This window comes from Diadema setosum, chromosome 13 (assembly GCF_964275005.1).
Source record: "Diadema setosum chromosome 13, eeDiaSeto1, whole genome shotgun sequence".
In the NCBI taxonomy this organism is placed as follows: Eukaryota; Metazoa; Echinodermata; class Echinoidea; order Diadematoida; family Diadematidae; genus Diadema; species Diadema setosum.
This window is the reverse complement of record NC_092697.1, coordinates 10,647,331-10,662,958: the sequence shown is the minus strand read 5'-3', so window position 1 is coordinate 10,662,958 and position 15,628 is coordinate 10,647,331. Positions and strand designations below refer to the sequence as shown.

The following is a 15,628-nucleotide window of genomic DNA, read 5'->3' as shown; positions in this document are numbered from 1 at the left end:
TATCATTTTCCATGTGTGACGTCATGATTCGTAGTAGTCTTCTCATCACGTGATGACGACACCAAAACTTCAGAAATTCATGACTTTTGAATGGATTGTGCGATTTTCATTACACTTTCACTGATGTGTTCTACTATCATTGCTGCATTCACTTAATCCACATGTACATTTGAGTTTCATTCCTCTTATATCTAAAGTGCATTAAATGCATTCGGAGCTGAGTTGTATATGGCAACCTATAAACTTGTTGTTCCCGCTTTCAAGGATACTAAACTATTTTGATGAGCAAACAAAGGCAGTTGCCAAATTAACCACACCAGCAAACTTTAACTTATATTTCAAGTGCACAGAATGCATTTGGAGCTGAGTTGAACATGGCAACCTATAAACTTGTTGTTCCCGCATTCAAGGATACTAAACTATTTGAAATGTACCTGCTGAGCGAGCAAAGGCATTTTTTTCTATGGCGCCGCGGACTGAACGAACGTCACGTAAGGTCCGGCGTTTTCACGTCTAAAATTTCACCTTTTGGAGCCAGGAAATGCGCCAGGAAATCTACGACAGTCGATCAAAATTGAAAGGTACAAACATCTACGTTCACGAGGACCTGACCAAATCACGACAAGAACTTCTCAACAAAACACGACGATCGGCCCAAGTTCTCAAAGTCTGGACAAACGACGGTCGCATCACGGCTTTCCTGAAATCAAAGAAGAAGGTACACATTAACAGTGAAAGAGACATTGAAAAATTTGACTAAGAACTAAATAGCAGTAGTTTGATATGTTAGACTGTTTCAATAATTATGAACTATAAATACCCATGCATATATTGTGCAAAATGTGTTAAGAGGAATCAAAAATCTATACTATGTACTAACTGTGATAAATGGGCGCATGTTAAATGTGGTGAAGTTTCTGATGATATCTTTTATTCAAACGTTAACTGGATTTGCTGGAAATGTATAATATCTGAACTACCATTTCACTCCGAAAAATCAGTAAATAATGATGAGGTTGATGACAATGTGTGCATAAGTTCACAAACTGAAATAGCCAAGGATAGATCAGCAACTGTTCACTTCTCTAAACAAAAGGGGTTAAAAATAGCCCATCTTAATGTACGTAGTATTCGTAACAAGTTTGACGAATTACGCATTTTCCTGAAAAACAATCCATATGATATATTCACGATGTCGGAGACATGGTTGAATGCAGATTATCCCTCTGCTTCCCTTGTTGTTGACGGATACCATCTGGAAAGATATGACCGTGTAGAAAGAACAGGAGGCGGAGTTGGTGTTTTCATAAGTACCGCCATCACATATAAAAGAAGGACAGATTTGGAAAAAGATTCATTAGAACTAATGTGGTTGGAAATCAAAATACCAAACAGTAAGTCATATTTTGTGGGAATAGTATATCGCCCACCGAGCACGGATGTAACATTTTTTGAAAATCTTGAGCAAAATCTTGAAAATGTATGTAATTTCAGTGATAAGATCGTAGTGATTGGAGATATGAATTGTAATATGTTAACTGAAAATAATTTTTCACGTAAAATTGTGCAAATATGCAATACTCTCCATATGTCACAGATTGTATCCAAGCCAACGAGGATAACTCGATGTAGTGAAACATTGATAGATTTGATTTTGGTATCTGAAACATTAGGTGATCTTTTTTCAGATGTATACTCCATGGCCATATCTGACCATTCTTTGATTTATGTGATATTGAAAGAGTGTACGCCTAAGTCAGTTCCGAAAATTTCATATACGAGGTCATTCCGTCTATACAAAGAGGAAGATTTCTTTACTAATATAGAAAATGAACAATGGCACCTTTTGGAGTCTGAAACGGATATTGAAAGTTTATGGGGAAAGTTTAAAGAAATGTTTTTGTCTATTTGTGACAAACATGCACCTTATATAAGTGTAAGACAAAAATTAAACCCGGCTCCTTGGATAAATGATGAGTATTTATTGATTGCGCGTCAACGTGATTATGTTAAATCAAAATTTAATAAGATTAGATCAGAAACATTATGGAATGAATATAAAAAGTTATGTAATAAAGTTAATAATTTGAATAAGAAATTAAAGAGAGAATATTATAGTAATGTTTTTCAAAAATTTGGAAGGAATGATTTTAAAGCCAAATGGAAAAAGGTGAAAGAGTTATTACCCCGTAAGAAAGAAAGTAACATACTGAAATTAGAAATTGATGGTGAAATGATAGATGATAGATATGAAGTAAGCAATGTTTTTAACTCATATTTTAATTGTATTTGTGATAAACTGCGGGAAAAAGATAAGGTTGTGATGAATGATAGAATTGTGGTTCCGCTGGACGTAACGAAACAGGTGTTTGAATTTAAAGAAATTGCTGAAAATTTTGTACAGAGGGAACTTGAATCACTTGAGCAAAATAAAAGCTATGGTATTGATGGAATGCACCCCAGACTGCTCAAAGCAGCCGCTAAAGTGATTGCTAAACCTTTAGCTTTTATGTTTAACTACTCTTTGCAAATCGGAAAATTACCAACTGATTTTAAAATAGCTAAGATTATCCCTGTACATAAAAACGGTACAAAAACAGATCCTGTTAATTATCGGCCCATTTCGGTCTTGTCTACTGTAAGCAAGGTATTTGAAAAAGGAATCCACAGCCAGCTTTATAATCATTTGAAAGAACACAATTTACTAGCACAAAGTCAGTCAGGTTTTCGACCACTGCACTCTACGCACACAAGTCTTCTTGATGTTACCGAGTATTTACTGGCGAATATGAGTTCAGGTTACATGACAGGTGCCATATTTCTAGACTTCGCAAGGCATTCGATGTTATTCCACATGATAAACTTTTGGAGAAACTTAAACGATTTGGCATAACCGGAAAAGAGTATTTGTGGTTTCACTCATATATAACAGAAAGAAAACAGTGTGTTTCAATAGACGGCAAAATTAGTGATCTCCTGACAATGAAGTCAGGTGTACCACAGGGATCTACCTTAGGACCTTTGTTGTTCACAATGTTCATCAATGATCTTTGTCATGTCCAATTTTCTTCATCCACCAAACTATCACTGTATGCTGATGACACGGTTATGTTCAACAGGGGAAAGTCATTACAAGAAATAGAATCTTCGTTACAAAGCCAATTTAATCACATTGTTAACTGGCTGTATGTTAATGATATGTTTATTAATGTTGGTAAAACAAAGGTTATGCTGTTTGGGGCGAGAAATAAAGTAAGAAATAAACAACTTAATATCATTTGTGAAAATGAGAGTTTGGAAAGAGTGGTAACGATGAAGTATTTAGGTGTAATTTTAGACCCTTATTTAAGTTGGTCTAGTCACGTGGATAACATTGTAAAAAAAGTATCTAAAACATATGCATGTCTTCTGAAAATCAAGCCCTATGTTAACCAGAAAATATTGATTGATTTGTATTTTTCTTTAGTTGTTCCTTATCTGGATTATTGCTGTACGGTCTGGGGCAACAAGACTAAAACATGTACGCAACGATTGCAGAGATGCCAGAATAAGTTTGCTCGGCTGGCCTTAAATGCCGACAAATTTTCCTCTTCTTCTCCTCTGTTGAAAACGCTTCGGTGGCAATCAATCGAACAAAGACTTAAATACCAACAATGTATAATGGTTTACAAGATCTTAAATGACAGAGTGCCGGCTTATCTAAAACCACTCATTGCCATTAGACCAGTGTACTACCTCACAAGATACGCAGTCAACAGCCCCCTCTTTGTGCCTACACCATGGACAGAATACATGCGAACATCTTTTTCTTACCAGGGAAGTGCAATATTCAACACCTTACCAGTATTCTTACAAACTTGCCCCTCTTTTGAAAGATTTAGAAAATTATGCCGTCAATTGAGTTACACGTTTTAAATAAATATTGATTATGGTATAATGATTATTTATTGAATGTTTTAACAATTTTGTATTTTTTTTTACTGTTTGTATTGGTTTTTTTTATGATTTCTTCTTTGGTTCCATTAATCCCTATTATGGTATTTTAAACTCAGTTTTATATTTTTGGTGTGTCATTACAGTAATTTCTATTACACAGGTTTTTTTTTTTTTTTTTTTTTAAATAATACATTTTGTTTATGCCGAATTCAGAATATATTTGAAGTCAGTCTCCATGGTCTAAAGTATCTTTTAAAGTTTGTATTGTTTTGTGTATATGTGTTATACTTGTATATGTTTTTTTTTTAAAATGAAGTCTATTGTAATCCAATGTTTTTATCATGTATATGTACACAGGGCTCCCCTGGAAAGCAGTTGTGAAACTGAGGGGACTACCCTGTTTAAATATGACGGAATAAATAAATAAATACAGGCATGCAGTAGCCATAACCACACCAGCAAGCTTTAGCTTATATTTCAAGTGCGAAGAATGCATTCGGAACTGAGTTGAATATGGCAATCTATAAACTTGTTGTTCATGCATTTAAAGATATTACACTATTTTGAAATGTATGCCTTCAGAGCAAACAAAGGCTGTTGCCAAAACCACACAAGCAAACTTTAGCTGCTGCCTCCATTGCTCTTTGTCTCACAGAGAGAAATGGGAGGTGAGATCTAGTTATATTGAAAGGGACGACCGATGGTGATTTCCTGTTCTATTGTGTTCAATCGTGATCGGAAATGAAGAGCTTTGTTTTTCTGATTGCCTAAACACGTGTGCGGGATTTCCCACATGCCACTATGCTAGCCTTCCTGCGTCCTTGCCAATCAACGCAAACCGTTTCGAGAAAATTTGAATATGATTATGAGTGCTATAATGAATGTCAGATTACTTATGTCACAGGTAGCGGTCAGGTGGGTTGTACAACAAATGATCGTTGGTTCTAGCCCTGTCCAGCATGTACATATGCACTGTATACTGTCACTGATATGATGTCTTGCTCGCTATAATATGTCCGTCTGGACCAAGGTGTATAAAATTGGTCAAGACTGGAAGTGGTCAAGGCCCTACAGAAGAATTTGCTTCCTATATGCAGAGACGGCCTTGCACAAAGGAAAAAAATAAATCCTATCAAGTTTTCTTTGTGATGATAATGCTAACTATATCACTATTTTTGATTTGATTAATATCAATCATACAATACTATTGTTATCTTTTCCATAAGTGTTAGCATCATCATTATTATAGTACTGAGTGTATAGCAGCTGTAATTTGTATTCCTCTGAAAGATGCCAAGGCGTGCTCTTTCAGTGCGCTCATTCTCCCATATACAGCCGCACCAGAATGATATCAGGGCATAGAAATATTTAACACATTGTCTTACCCAGGTGTACTGCATGTGATGCAGATGCACTGATCAGATTTTGGGCAATTATAAAACTCTGAAGAACTATGGTGGAAGGTTATTGAACTTTGGCAATATATATATTTGAGTAAAATTATAATTTCAATCATTGCATTTGTCAGTATTTGTACACTTCATTTAGATTTTGAGTTGAAAGTGTTCATGTTTGATTGCAGAAAAGACCCCCCCCCCCACACATACAAAAGAAGAAAATAATGACATATTTTATGCGAGCGTCTATAGGAATAAAAACTTGCTCAAGGCAGACTACAATTTCAGGTTTTTAATCTCCACGAATATTCATGCAGTAGATGAAGCAAAGCGTGATGGATGTGAGCATTTCTGTAATGATGAATTATGTCTACAGTGTTCTGAAATCTTGAATCATGTGTGTGACGTCAAGGGCCAGAATCTCGGGATGCTGTGTGAATCAGATGAAATTGGATACAATAAAAAAGTTCCTAAAAGTGAGAAGGCCGTAAGTACATAAACAGATTATTACATAACCTAGTATTAGCGAAATCATACCATCGATGTAACTGTTTAAACATCATTATTACTCATATTCATTTTCACATCATTATCAACGGATCATATGATGACGATAACCTTATTTCAATAGACCTTATCTTCTGAAACGAGGCAAAACATCACTTTCCCTTTCATTTTACATTTTTGTTTTACATGATGTCAAATAGGTAGGGCCTACAGTACTTTTCAAATGATTTGCATGGAAGGGTGCCAACATTCTATATTAAAACACGTGACACTTGATAACAATCTATTATGTACGCCGTGATCAAGATATACGTGAGCAAAGCTTGTATAGAGTTTCTTGCAAGCAAGACTATCTTGATATGATAGGGCCTATGGACAAAATGGCTCTAATGAGCTAATACAAGGAAACAATGAGATGATCTGCTGCATTAAGATGGGTAGCTCAAATTATCTAATCACTTATTCCATTTTGCTCAGAATTTCATGAAGCTGTCTTCTTGTGTAATCTATTTCATTCAGTGTGCCTTTTTCTAAACATATTAGATGTACATTCATTTCTGTATCGATTATACGGCAGCCATAAAAATTGGTTACTTATGTATTCGAATCTCATTTGTTTGTTTTATGTCATCTGAGAGGATGGCTTAATAGTCCTATTCTACTGCAAAACTTCGTCTTCCATGGGTCTAGTTGGATGTAAGGCGGGACCACTTCACCGGGTTAAAGACCCTGTTCTTTGCATTGATGAATAAATGAAGCGGGATCTTAATTCAATTTGCCTGTGAAATTTTGATCGATATCACCGTTAGATAGTATGCATAACTATAATAGAATTACATTTAGGTTTGTTGTACAATAGTATACGCCGATTACTTCAACATTTACCGCTATGCATGTTTGATCTTATTCAATTTGTAAAATCATTGAGAAAATGGGGCGGAATATACTTAAATTAGGGCCTTGATGAATGAAAGTTATTTCGTCTTCACGAATTTTAATGTGCTTCCTTTAGTTTAGACCATGCAACATGAAACTGAAAGTAATACCATTCGACCGGAGTCATCATGTCTATATGAGAATGACCATTTCAGCCATTCAAGCTTAGTTTCAAAAACCAAAGTTATGTAGGTCCCGTACACATTATTGTTTCCATTTTTTAGATGTGTGAATTATGTCAGGTCTGACATTAACTCTCTCTGTGAGACATGTGCTTCCTTTAATCTAGACCATGCAACACAGAAACTGAAAGTAATGCCATTCGACCGGAGCCATTATGTCTATACGAGAATGACCATTTCAGCCGTTCACGCTTAGTTTCAAAAAACCAAAGTTATGTAGGTCCCGTACACATTATTGTTTCCATTTTTTAGATGTGTGAATTATGTCAGGTCTGACATTAACTCTCTTTGTGAGACATGTGCTTCCTTTAATCTAGACTATGCAACACAGAAACTGAAAGTAATGCCATTCGACCGGAGCCATTATGTCTATACGAGAATGACCATTTCAGCCGTTCACGCTTAGTTTCAAAAAACCAAAGTTATGTTGGTCACGTACACATTATTGTTTCCATTTTTTAGATGTGTGAATTATGTCAGGTCTGACATTAACTCTCTTTGTGAGACATGTGCTTCCTTTAATCTAGACCATGCAACACAGAAACTGAAAGTAATGCCATTCGACCGGAGCCATTATGTCTATACGAGAATGACCATTTCAGCCGTTCACGCTTAGTTTCAAAAAACCAAAGTTATGTAGGTCCCGTACACATTATTGTTTCCATTTTTTAGATGTGTGAATTATGTCAGGTCTGACATTAACTCTCTTTGTGAGACATGTGCTTCCTTTAATCTAGACTATGCAACACAGAAACTGAAAGTAATGCCATTCGACCGGAGCCATTATGTCTATACGAGAATGACCATTTCAGCCGTTCACGCTTAGTTTCAAAAAACCAAAGTTATGTTGGTCACGTACACATTATGTTTCCATGTATGTATGAATTATGTCAGGTATGTCATCAACTCTCTCTCTCTCTCTCTCTCTCTCTCTGTGTGTGCCACATTGATATCATGTCCATAGACATGTGTGTAAAATTTGAGTACATTTTACTCATTGGCAAAGAAAGGATTAAGGAAGGAAGTGACCTTCGTTTGCAATATAGGCGTGAGTGCTGATTGTAAAGTGGATCGGTTTAATGGTAACGTAAAACCTTGACGCATCGGCAGGAAGGCGTTCTTTTTTTATTCTTTCACCTTTGACATTTGCGCTCATTCAAAAGCTGGATTTGATAAGCTGACAAATTCCCCCAAAACTATCTCCGTAAAAGGAACTAGCAGACAAAAAAAAAAAAAAAAAAAAACTGTTCGAAAAGAATGAAAAAAGTACATGCAATACATCTGAAAATTGCAGCGTAAGAATTTGGCAAGCGAACGAGATCTCTTCATCCCACTTGCCACAGGAGGAAATCCTCGCTGTGAGCACGGAGAGCGGACGTTCTTAGCACCGTTTCCTCATTTTATTTTATGGCTGTTTTCGGTGATAGACAAAACTCTTTGTTTTCGAATAGTAATTATGCTAATGTACTGTCATGAATTTTTTTTTTCATGCTTAGATATAAATATTTATAGCATTAATACCATGTAACAATGTGGAAAAGCATGTTAGAGTCCGGAAGCTCTGCGAGGCGATGTTATCGCTGCACTACCACTATGCAGTTGGTTTGTATATACAAAGGGAAAAAAGGTGATATACATGAATAATATATACATTTAATCTAATCTGGGATCTACCAATTATCGTTGTTATTATAAAAACATCAGGCTCCCAGCAACCTAGAATTGAATTCTAAAATGACAATTTACAATATTTTGCTTACAAGCCAGTTTGAACTTGAGAGTAGGCCTATAAAACCGTCTGTTGTAAACCCTTTTGGATGAAAATACTGTATCTATATTCTAACTCTGAAAATGGCACTTAATTTCAAGGTATGTCACAGTCATTGGAGTGTTACAACTACAGGGATACATCTCGCTGGAGGTGTTGAAGACTTAGTATGCAATGCATGACTTCACTTTCTTCATGACGCCAAATATCTTTCACTGTTTGTAGCGTCTTTCAGTGAAGTTCATCTTTTGACTGTTTTTCCTCTTTTATTGGCCATGTTCATGATAAATGCCATGAGTCTATAAAAGCCAGTTCGTGTTCATTTTTTTAAATAGTTTGGCTTTGGGGTTAAAAAAAAGTCAGGGACATTTTGAGCTTGGTTCGCTATCCTATAAAGTAAAGTCTACATGAAGAGGAACTCAATTCCATGTCTAAACAGTGTAATCAAAATTAGGTTGTAATGGTGTAATATATATATATATATATATATATATATATATATATATATATATATATACATATATCTATATATTTATATATATATATATTTACTTATTTATATATATGCTTATATTCTGAAAATAAACATGGGACGCATGGCAACAACAACGTATCTGCGGAGAGGAACTTGATAGATTGAAATGTTACTATAAAATCATGATCGCGGGCAAAAGTCCGAGAAGCGACGGGAGTTCCTGTTAGTGTCATGGGCACTAAACTATATAGTTAATGTGAAAATTTTTATTTCTTTCCCTCTCTCCCTCTCTCATCCAAAGGGAAATCATAAATGGTTTCCCACTATACCGACTATACACTCTTTATTCGAGACTTTGGAAGACTTTTGCGGCACACGTGTATGAACTGACTGGAATTTTACTCTTGTATTAGCGCTTCATTTCGAAGAAACACAAAATTAGGAACAACCACCAAATATTCCTGATAATGGAAATCAAACCATGAGTTTGATACTTTTTTACTCTCCCTTTTCTTTTGTTTGAAAACAGCTTGGTACGAAACAAATATTTGAAAAGTATCAAACAAACAAGGGTGGGCAAATCTAGAAAAATATCATTGTTACAATTATGATTCGTCACCATCAAATATCAGTAGGCGACTATATTACTCGATGCATCCTTGTGTTGATAATATAGGGCCTACAGAAACAACGTCCTACCCACGCCAGACCGCAAGTTTTAGTGTGAGAGTAATGTTGGTATAATGTATTTGTGATTTCAGTTTTGCATGAAAAAAAAAAAGACCTTGGCCAAAGGCGAAACTAATATTTACCCGACTTATTTTTCTCTGAGCAGAGTGCAGTCATCCTCGTTAGTAACCAGCGACGAAACTTGACCGGGAATATCGCCACTGTTCATGAATAAGTCTCCAACCGCAAGCGACGGTGTATCGTTTTTGATCAATCATGTGTTTTACTTGGACGGAAATTACGCACAGAAGAATGACATGTTCTTTGTCCATTTCTCTCCCTGACACAAATGCAATGGAAAGACACTCTCAAAACAACCAATCAAGAATGTCAATATTGGCAGAAATAACGCAAGCGCTGCTGGAATTTCAAATAAATTCATTGTATCCATAATTGGTGCGTGGATGGCAAACTAGATTTACTGAATGCACACACCATTGTTATTGTTATTGTGTCGCCGTGATATTGTAAATCGCGTATACCTTATTGTCATTTCTATGTAAACATCAGTCACTGGACCAAGAAAAATCTTGTAACTGTTATCTGCCCACAGAAAATGAATGCCATTGAAAATAAGTTATGAAATCATACACGTTATGCGTTCACTGGTCATTAAAAAGAAGGATATGGCAGCAGAAATTGAGAAAGCCACATTGACTCATTAAGAATACAAAGAGATGCATCTCCTCAAATGGTCGCTGTATTGCATATGTGTGTGTATATTTGCGTGCACGAATGCGGATATTATACATATAGGGGCCTACGTATCATCAGGGCGCGACGCCATTTTTTTTTTATTTTGTTTTATTTTGTCTCTTTCTGGTGGCCCGTTCTGCCCGGCCGTTTGGACCATCAATATCTTTACACTTGGAATTTGGGTGACTCGGATAAGAAATAGATTGCTCCGAAATAAAAGGAAGCAACAGAATAATCAATTTCGAACCTTAGTTGCCCAATCGAGCCACGAAAAGATTACCTTTTCTTTTAAATGTGGCACGCCCTGACGTCAATCTTTAGTGGCCCCGGGCCACTTGGTCACCGGGCCACCGCTGAGAGAAAGAGATAGATATATCTGTAATGATAGAATATAGAAACAAAAAGAGAGAAAAAAAAGAGAAAAAGCGCATAAGTTAGGGACATATTACATATAAATGTATTATGGAGTTCAAGCTATCTTTTGAAATAATATACAACCGAAAACACGGAACCTTTTCTCCAAGTATATATCAATACTGAACAATATTATGGCAACACAACAAAGAAAGCACTACATCATTGTAACGCTTACTAGATAAGGACGGAAACGAAGAACAGGAAGCATAGCTCCATTTCCGGAAGTTACCACCGAAATAACTCCTCTCTTCCATCACGGGTTGTTATCCTACGCAACGATTACTATGTTGACTGTTAAGTTGTTTTGCACTGTGTGTGTGCTTTGTGTGTGCTTTATGTGTGTATGTGCGCCCGCGCACCATCGCGCGTCTGTGAAAAATATAGGTTTATGATATTATAGATTGTATATTTTTTCTCAATTCGTGATATTACACTGTATCTTGATTTTTTTTTTTTTTGTGGGGGGGGGGGGAAGGGATCTCCTCCAATACCCTATGTTTGGGTGACACGGGGAAAAACAATGTCAAACATTGTCACTGTCAAATATTGTAATCAAAACATTAATTGCCCTTCAAAAAATGTTGATTTGAATATATGTTACAAAATAGTATGATGCCATTACTTGTGGTTTTGACCAAGGACTGAACATAAAAAACAGAATTCAAGTATGGTATAACGTTTTAGAAAAAAAGTTTCAATATAAGGTTTATTCAAGTCATTACTAGCAATATTATACAACCAAGGATCAAACATCAAAACAGAGACACTCAACAAGAACGTGAAACATAATTATACAGTATAAAACAATTACAGAAAGACCATAAATGAAAAGAAATTCACAACAAGTGTTGAATACAATAAAATAGACACATTTAATGATACACTTTAGGCATGTGTGTGTCAGTGTACATGTGTATCAGTGCGTGATGCAATGATGACCCGGAATACCTATACCGAGATGTGATATATCGGTTATATACTATATACGTAGATTATAGATGATCCAGGATGTGGAAGAACCGGAAAGAGGGGGAAAGAATCTACACGAACGAGGTCACTTCCGGTTACGTCTAATCAGCTTTTGAGATGATAAAAGTTTCTCGTTGTACATCGCAGGTCCAAGCGTCCGCCCAATACTTGCGTAATAATCTTTAAAGTGCTAAACAGCCGCCCTTATTACCAGTATTCGTTGTTGACATCGTTGAAACTATGAAATACGTGACGTCATAATCAACGAGTACGGTTACGGAACAAAAATGGTGGTGGGAGGGAAAGTTCATCACACTAAGCTGCTGTGAAGCTGGTGGCTGAATTTATTTGAAGCGTTAAATTCAACCATGACTTGCAACTGTTTGACTCGATAAGCTCACGTAGCTTACTCCTGATATCTTATGAGCAGTTGTCAAATCGGAATGAAACCCAAGTGGTGGTACAAAGTGTATCTCCATACATGTATCTAGGTAATGAAGATGCGTTTAACACATTAGGGAACTGGTTCAGAAAAAAAAAATCTAACTTTCGGTAACGCCATTGCTTGATAAAAAGAAGACTGAAACAATTTGAGCTTTTGCATTATAGGAAAGCGACATGAAGAAACTCGTAGAATGTATAACACACTTTCTTTATCTATATTGACGAGCACTTGGATTTATACAATTCATACTGGGCATGATATCCACACTCATGGCGGATAGGGATTTTGACGCATTGATAAGGTCTGAAAGAAAGTCTAGCTGCAATGACGCACTTCGCGCGGTCAAAAGTACTTTCCTCCAATGAAAGATTTGGCTGTGCGCGTTAGTCCTACCAATGTGTGAAGGGGATTTCCCTTCAATGCGTTTTGCCTCCAAAGAGCCTGTGCTCTGAAGCGAAGGCCAACACAGTACCTCTGTTCGCACACTGATATGGCCAACTTGGCTCATCATATCACTATCAGAGCTCTTCGAGGTCAATCGACATTCGACGCAGCCGCTCTGAAGCACCCCCACCCACCCCACCACAATTATATGTTTGTTTAAACTGTTTTCATCCTGTCGCAAAGTTCATTAGGAGTTCATTTAGGCTGCTCTTGATCTTGTCGTGTTAATCCATTATTACTGCACGAACACTACGAAAGTGTCCAATACGCAACATAATTAGCGCGTAATCAACTCTGCATTTGAAGGAAACATTCTTTAAGGAATTAAGTGTACTTCTATTTTGCTTTACGGGCCGTAGTTCGGGAAAAAAAACCCTAATGAAATCCCTGATTTTGATGAGAATTGTGTGTCCTTTCTAATTCCTCAGTTCTTGAGCGCATCGCATCGCTGTGTTTCGATCGGTGTCGAGTGTCTCACGCGAAAGAGGAAACCGAGCTGTGACGCCGCAGCGGTTTTACTGTCCACCACAGATTTGAGCCGATAACCGGTCCTGTTCAGCGAGCGCCTGCATACTTGCTCGGAACAAAATAATGCTCAGATGCGATTGACGGTGTCACGCATGTGCAAGGGTGTCGGAGTGTATTTGACGGAGCATGTGCCTTCTTGAAGTTTCATGAGATGATCATTAACTTGCTCAGCCTCTTGGTAAATCTGAATTGTCCACCGTGATGAACGACAAGACGAGAACAGCATGAGTTTATGATTTCAGCTGTATCGATTCATGATACTGTGTTTTTAACTTCGAAGAGATACCCGATTCTTTCCACTTCCTCAGTCTGCCAAGCAGTGCGGTGGGTGAGATCTCTCACTCGCAAGAAAACAAAATGCTGCATCGAAACTTTCCCGACTACTCTTCCACGGCTTTGGCATTGCACGCGATGATTGCTACGACTGCAGTTTTGTGTGTATCTGTAGTACACGGTAAGGGAATCAACCAATCCATCTTCATAGTGAAATCATGTGTCTTTTGTCTAGCTATATGTGATTGTTATGCCACTCTGTGAACCAAGTTTGATCGTTTTTTTCTCTTTGTTGTTGTTGTTTTTTTATTGAGACAGCCACATTTTGACCAATGTCAAAAACAACTGACCAACACACAGGTGGTATATTGTGAGATATAGGCCTATGTACGCTTTAAATGGAGCAGAAGCATACTGAAACTCCTCACTTTCGAACTCGGCACACTGATTTCAGTTGTGCTTGTAACAAATCTGTGTAGTTATCTGCCACCACGTTTGTTTAGTTTTCTCCCGATTGTGGCAAAAGTACAGTTACCTGTACAGACAATAGCGACGTGTTCATTGAAACGATGCAGTATCCATAAATTTGCTTTGTCCTAAATGGCATTGTGCATTTCCTTATAAAAACGAAAATGTTCCTTTCACGAGGAGCCATCAAAACAGGAAACTATCTACTTCTTGTGGACTTATTAGACAAAACGCAATGTTGGCTGCTAGGCAAGCGTGGTGTTCGGTTTCATTATTATTATTATTGTTATTTGTTAGCTTTGTCTCCTATTACTACATAGATAGTTCCAGTCATGAGATTAATGACAGCCCCAATGACAAGGTAAAGAACACTCCCAATGTTTTTTCCCCTTCCACAGGGTTCCTTTATTAAATAATATCATACACACAAATATATACAAAAAGAGATATGTATGTACATGCAGATTTAACACATGATATTCTTGGCCATTCTAAATACAATAAGAACAGCAAACAGTTACAAAAATCAATTATAAATTGCAAATTCTTTTCAAAGTGTCAGAAAATTACCTGATAAATCATTTCATAAGAAAACACAATCAGAAACATTTAGTAAAATGTAATCACTTTTTCATAGATTTCTTTTCTTTCAGATTTGTTTTACATATATACTTTTCCATATCATAATAACATGATTTGTTTAAAAACTGGCAAACAATTTTTGCATTTGGCTGTAAAAATTTCTTTCCTTACTATAATCATAATACAATTGAGGGCACTGTTATTACGTCCATAAAAACCAAATAATTTATTTTGATTTGTAAGCTTAATATGAATAGCATTACGGGACAGCCAAAGCTCAAGTTTTGACCATATTTCGTTTGAATATAATCAGAACAAAATATATGCATAATTGTTTCTTCGCTGTTATTACAAAAAGTACATAGGTTATCTGTTACTAATTTAAATCTCAATAAAGCATCTTTCATATAAAGAATTCTATTTAGCATCTTGAACTGAAACCATCTCATGTTTATATCGACAGTTGAATAAAGGGGAATTTGGTAATAAAAACCCCAAATGATATTGTCAAAATCAAACTCCTGTTTCCATTTTATAAGACTTTTACATTCCTTTATCTTATGTTTCAAGAAAGCCTGGTAGATATGTGCACAACCTTTTTTCACTTTCAGTATTAAAAACAATGTTTCAGGGATAATACATGTAGGTTCCATGATCATATGACATTTCTATTGTAACCAAATCGAATAGCATTACACAAACCATAATATTGAAGAAAGTTTACTTGTACATTGTATTTACGTTGAAAATCAAAATATGAAAGAAATTTTCCATCTGTTTCTAGAACATCGTTAACAAAACGTACCCCCTTAGCACACCATGACTTAAAATAAATTACATTATTATTAACTTGTATTCTAGGATTGTTCCAAAGGG

At 36.3% G+C, this 15,628-nt stretch overlaps 1 protein-coding gene across 1 annotated transcript in view; it reads left to right on the top strand.

Annotated features, from left to right (window-relative positions):
* The first annotated feature begins 541 nt into the window (after positions 1-541).
* The window catches only part of LOC140237173 (uncharacterized), a 68,016-nt gene continuing 52,929 nt past the window's right edge, over positions 542-15,628 (top strand). Inside the window, exons 1-3 of the mRNA XM_072317114.1 lie at positions 542-718; positions 13,208-13,306; positions 13,738-13,753. Coding sequence (XP_072173215.1) covers positions 542-718; positions 13,208-13,306; positions 13,738-13,753 — 292 coding nt within the window. The remainder of the gene's footprint in view (positions 719-13,207; positions 13,307-13,737; positions 13,754-15,628) is intronic.